Source organism: Propithecus coquereli, unplaced genomic scaffold, assembly GCF_000956105.1.
Source record: "Propithecus coquereli isolate 6110/MARCELLA unplaced genomic scaffold, Pcoq_1.0 Scaffold49, whole genome shotgun sequence".
In the NCBI taxonomy this organism is placed as follows: Eukaryota; Metazoa; Chordata; class Mammalia; order Primates; family Indriidae; genus Propithecus; species Propithecus coquereli.
Window position 1 is genome coordinate 2,417,938 of NW_012150729.1, and position 6,041 is coordinate 2,423,978.

Genomic DNA, 6,041 nt, shown 5'->3' on the forward strand with positions numbered 1-6,041 from the left:
ATGGTGAAACAATTAGCATATGCCATTTTAGCAGTTTGTGCTTTGTTTTATGTCAGAATTGCCATATTGGTGATATTAAAAAACATGGATTTAAATGGGATCATAGCACATTACAGAGTGAAAAGTTAACATGTCAATGAGAAAAAAGAAGCCTAAGGAGTAGTCAGAGAAGTATAAAGTGGAATAAGGGACATAGTGTCCAAAGCAAAGGCTAAAGATCTAGAAGAGTAAACAGGTGATGGAGTAGCTCGAAAGGTATTCAGAATGTTAAGAAAACTGAGTCCAATGGAATTGACATGATAGAGATCCTTGGAAGAATGTAAGTGAAGTGCCAAAGATCCAATCCATGTTTCTTAAAAGGTAAATAAAATGGTGGAATTTGAGATACAGATACTCTATTTGAGAAACTAGACCATTAGCAGAAAAAAGAGAATGATGTTAATGGGTTTAGTAAAAGCCTCTTTAAGATATGGGGTACATCTGAGGGGATTATGATCACATAACAGACCAAATTCCAAGAATTTCTTAGAACTGTGCAGACCGTGCATGATGGGATAGCCATCTGGGGGTCTTTGTTGATAAACTGTTAAAAACGTTTCTAGTGTGAATAGCCACAAACATTTTCAGTGCTTTTTTGTTGGTTGAGTAAACCGAAGAGCACGAATGCAAAAGCAAAATTTGACGCCAAATCACAGAAGTTGCCATAAACACAGAAGTTCCCTAGTGAGGACACTGCCTGTGTGCCTGAATTTCATTTGTTTTTGCTACTACCATTTCCTAATTTTTCCTGGTGACTAGCCAGATTAGAACTGTGAATGAAGACAAACTGGTCTTGCCCAGATGGTTAGATGAGATACAGGTAACTTAGGTAGATGGAGAAAATATTTAGGGGCTTGATGTGCCGACCTGGAATATCTTAGAATGGAAGGGATATGCTTACTCTTTTGTCATGGGGGTTTGCAACCTTAGTATATGCCTAAATCTACAGCTGCTCCTCATTTCCCAGATGGCATCTATGGCTGGGAGTACTTTTTACCATCTGCACTTCTCAAAGAGTTTGTGAACTCTCTTTTAATTATTGGGAATGAAAAAACTAATTGGTAAAGTGGTTAAATGATATAAAAGATTTAAAAATTTGAATTAGAGCTTTTACACCTATTTAATCTTTGAAATGAGATCAATGTTTTAAATGCTTTTGACCTTCATCTTTGTATAGCTGCCATCTTTGATATTTGCAATACTTCAAAATAGTCCCTAATAACTACTTTGTATGTGGATTGGTATTTTGAGCCAAATTCCAAAATTCTTGTCTCCTTCCAATACATATTATAGTAAGTACTGTTGTTGGCATGTGCATAGAACTACTAACACTGGATGAGTGTGGAGTATGATTAGATGAATTGTTCCATTCATCTAATATGCGTAAGTCAATAAAGTATAGTGTCACAATTTGTAAAAGTAATTTGGAAAAACAGACTAATGTGTTGTAAGTGTTTCCATTTATGTAAAACATCAAATAGTGGGAGAAGCAATTTCCCAGTTAGGAAATACTTTTATAACTAGCTGAGAATAATAGAGTGACATCTGACTCTGAAAATGAACATATTCTCTGTCTAGGGAATTCTAGATTTGGCATATTATTAACTTTTACTTTTTCTTCTTTCAGGTTTGTGAGTCATAAATGCATTTTCTAATAATGTATTGTAAATACATATCCTCTAATAATCAGTAGATACAATACTTATTCACCATCTTTTCTCTTTAGGCAGATTCTACTGGGGAAAATTCTCTAGATAGTTTGTCCATTTATAAAATTAGACACTTGCCATCTTTGCTCATTTTCAAGTTCTCTGTTTACAAAACTATTAAGAAGGTGTGAAATGCAGCCAAACTTCCAGTTTATGGGAAATGTCTGATGATTGCATTTTCTACATGTTCATTGTTCACACATGAAGAAATTTGGCAGCTGTGAGATTATTAAGTTTAGAGTATCCAAATCTAGCCCTCACTGGGATTTTGGTTTCCTGCTTTCTGCCACTACCATATCACCCCCTTTTGTGATCATCTTTGTGGTAAATGTTCTCGTGGCATTTCTTAAGATTAGTGATCTTTAAATTTTCTTGTTTTTCCATTTATCAGATGCTATGAATAAATCATAGAACAAAGAGTTCACTCTAAATTATAGAGTCCTGTCATCTGGCCATAACATACCCAAATTGCTAAGAAGGTTCCTTACACTTAGAATTTTCAATTAAGAGTTTTTGTGTCGGTGCCATTATTGGGAGAGAAGGACAGTGGTGGTAGATAATATGAATGCTGTAATTATTTCAGAATTCCTCTGCTAGAAAGTTATGATCACACATATATAAGAGTTTGTAGCTAACTCTCAAAGGAGTAGAAAGTGGTTTGCATGTGTTTGGTTTGGTTAATTTAATTTTGATTTAATTTGGTTTTTAATTCAGGTGATTTTTTTGATGTTGAAAACTTCAAATGACTCTGTTTCTTCTTGATTACTAGAGATTCCTCATGTGACGTAGTGAGAGTTTTTTTCTGGGTACATGTATTAACTTTTAGAAATTTAAAGATGTGACATTATTAAGAGTGAAAACCTTGTGAATTGTTAAGTGGATCAAGTCAGCACCTCCTTTGATCCTAAGTGCCACTAACAGTTAAATGGGTACTGGATATGGCAGGCTACATTGACAAGAAAAAATGAGATAAAGAAATGGGAAGTTTGAGGAGAACTACTGTGAAGGCAGAACTGGAAAAGGAGTTTTCCAGAAGAAAACTAGTTAGTACCACAGTGGTATAAGTGCTGCCTCAAGTACTTCTATCCCCTCGTCTCTCAAAGAATACAATAGTGGTTTCCAAACAGTTAACACTACCATTTAGTGATCCGGTTTGATATTTTCAATACCTTTTACATATTTCTTAAATCTCATTTTCAAGATGATGGTGATTAAATAATTTTCATTATCCTGAAGGTTATTCTGCAGATTAGCAAAATTGCTTTTTTGTTCAACAAATTCTTTGAATAAAAGGTTCTATGAATGAAAGTTATGATCACCATTATCTTTGGTGATTATGTGCAGTGGAAAAAGTGAATTTAGAATTTGAAACTCTGTCCTTTGTGTTTCATTCACAGGCTGTAGAAGAAGAAGATAAGATGACACCTGAACAGCTGGCAATAAAGAACGTTGGCAAGCAGGTGAGGTGTACTGCAGTGGGTTATGTAGTCGCATAATACCATGTTCTTAGAGAATTAGAACTATTTTAAGGCCCATATGATTTTTTCCTGTCTATTCACCTACGTTTTTCTTGTCATGCATTTGTGATACTCATTTTAAAGGTCACTGGATTTATTTGATGTTACATTCTCTCTGCTATCTGTAGAGAAGTAAATCACAAATTCATACCTATGAGATAATTACTATCTTTAGTGAAAATAATTTACTAGAAATAAATTAGGACACTTGTGTCCTGAATTAATTTTTCAAGTATTATTTTTACTATAGACCAGGTAAGATAACAGAATGGTAGATTTATTCCATGTATATAACAGTTTTTTAAATGATATACTTTATCAATACGAGGTTATGTTCCTGAGAAAGCTTGGAGTCTTAGTGATATAAGATACACTGAGTGAAGAGAAAGGGTTTTAAATATTTGCTCTTTCACTTTTCTAAGATGAAATATATATTTTAGTCTCTATTATCTGAGGGTGGTGGGGCATACCAACCAATTAAAGGAATCTACAGATTAATTAGACTGTTTTTTAAAGAATGTTGATTACATTTTTTTTTCATTTCATGGAACATGGTTATCATATTGCTGATGTTGGCAGAATCTTGATATTTCAGATGCAAGACACTAAGCTGTCTTTGCTTTCAGCCATCCTACCATATGCTCTGATCCCATCACATCTCACAAGCTATGTAGGTTTGGGCCAGGACCATTCTTGGATGGGAAATCTCTAAGAATCACCCAGCTGCCACAAGAAGTAATGTAGATAACTGAGGGAAGCATGTTATCAATTCACTATAAAACCAATTACTCCAACAGAGTGGTAGGGGCAAAGGTCTGACTTTATCATATATCATAAATAAGGAAATCAAATCTCATTATGTTCTGAATATTATAATTTAAAAACAAGTACCCCCCAAAAAACAAAATAAAATACAGTTCATCTTATTTTCTCATCTTATGTCATATCACCCTTGTTACCTTTTTCCACTACTTATTTTAATCTAATATATAATACTAGATCACTAACTCAGAGCCTTATACTTTATAGAGTTAAGTAACTATTTTTTGAATTAATGATTTTCTGAGGCTATAGTTTCTTGGTGTCGATTTTATTTAACAGCAGCAAATAAAAGGGCTAAATTAAAATAAAAGTGAAACTGAAAAATATATAATTGGCAAAGTTTAATACTCATCAGAATCATTTTTTAAAATATAATACGTACCTCACTGGTTTGGTCTACTGCATGGCAAAAGCAAAACTGTCTATAATGGAATCAAACCAGTATCTTGTTTTCCTGCCAGTCTTTCTTAGTCTCTTTCACCTAAAATGCCCTAACGCTTATTTCTGAAATAAAAAAGAATAATATTGTAGTCTAGTCACTTGAAATTATTTGTAGCATGTTATATCCCTGTGTTGTTTAATGAAATCAGCGTATTGAAATTATGAGTTAGAAAAGCACAGCCAAGAAAGAATTACAATGATGAAACGTTTACTTAAAGTTACAGGTCTTGGGTATTTTAACAATAGCCATAAGAAAATAATGCTTTAAAGTTTTTTATTGTGTGTAATATTTATCGTTTATTTCAAAGCTTTCAAATTTAGCTGAAACAGCTAAACATAAATTTAAACTAAGCATTTTAACTTAAATGCCTTTATTACAATGCAGTTCAAGCCACATTTTTTAACTCAGTCTATTTCAAAAATAGATTTGATCAAGTTTAAGGACTGTACCTATATAATTTTTTATGATACATTTTCAAAATAGCTTCATGAAACATTCCTAACATTTTAGAATCGATCCAAATTGTATTTAAATTCTTAAACTACAGTGACTTTTGATCCAAGAATATTTTTTGAATCATTTAAAACACTACTTTTGAAATATTAAAATTATACAGAATTCTGATTTTTACCAAGACAGAGGAAGTTATGAGAATTCACATTGAACTCATTGGTATGCCTGCTTTGAATTAAGCACTCCCCTCAGACATTAAAAATATGTGAATGGCAGAGAATACACACATATATTCAGGCATGTATACACAAATGCACATTTTTTAAAATCAGATGATTGCAAGCTGTATAGATTCCTTGTTACTCTTTATAAAAATTTGTGGTACAGAGTCATAGCATTGATCGTGTAAATAAATCTTTCATTGTGTAATCTATTATTTTATTAGCTACTTAACTTTTTAACAAATTTAGAGATTATAAAAATGCAACAATATTTTAGGAGGAAGGTTAAATTGTAAAATGTATATAAATTAGGTCTGGTTTTCTTTACCAATTTCGTCAGCTACTGAAAGAATCTAAGTAATTTATCTACCAATAATATGGTTCTTTTTTCTTTTTCTTTCCGTGTTTTTTTTTCTTTTAGGACCCCAAACGTCATTTGGAGGAACATGTGGATGTACTTATGACTTCAAACATTGTCCAGTGTTTAGCAGCTATGTTGGATACTGTCGTATTTAAATAAAGCAACGCAAAAAGCTATTTAGTGATACTTTCAGTCTATATTCCTCTGTTGTTCCTAATGCTCAAAATCAAGGGACTTCTGAAGGTGTATTTGGTTAAATGTAAGACATCTGGCATCATTTGCAGCACTGTAACACCTTCAGTCTCAGTTGTGCAGTTACTTCTGTTTCTTCGGTCAGGGTCTTTGCAGATTCCAAAGTTGTACGAGAATACATCAAAGTGGACAAATTTTGTTAAGATCCCATTTAATATTTGAAAAAATCAGTAGCACAAATATATTTTGATTGTTGCTTACAAAATAAAATACATTTACAATCTA

General features: G+C 32.6%; 1 protein-coding gene across 1 annotated transcript in view; it reads left to right on the forward strand.

Annotated features, from left to right (window-relative positions):
- The window catches only part of PSMD14 (proteasome (prosome, macropain) 26S subunit, non-ATPase, 14), a 112,848-nt gene extending 106,807 nt beyond the window's left edge, over positions 1-6,041 (forward strand). The window contains 2 exon segments of the mRNA XM_012655816.1: positions 3,146-3,208; positions 5,625-6,041. Coding sequence (XP_012511270.1) covers positions 3,146-3,208; positions 5,625-5,723 — 162 coding nt within the window. The 3' untranslated portion in view covers positions 5,724-6,041.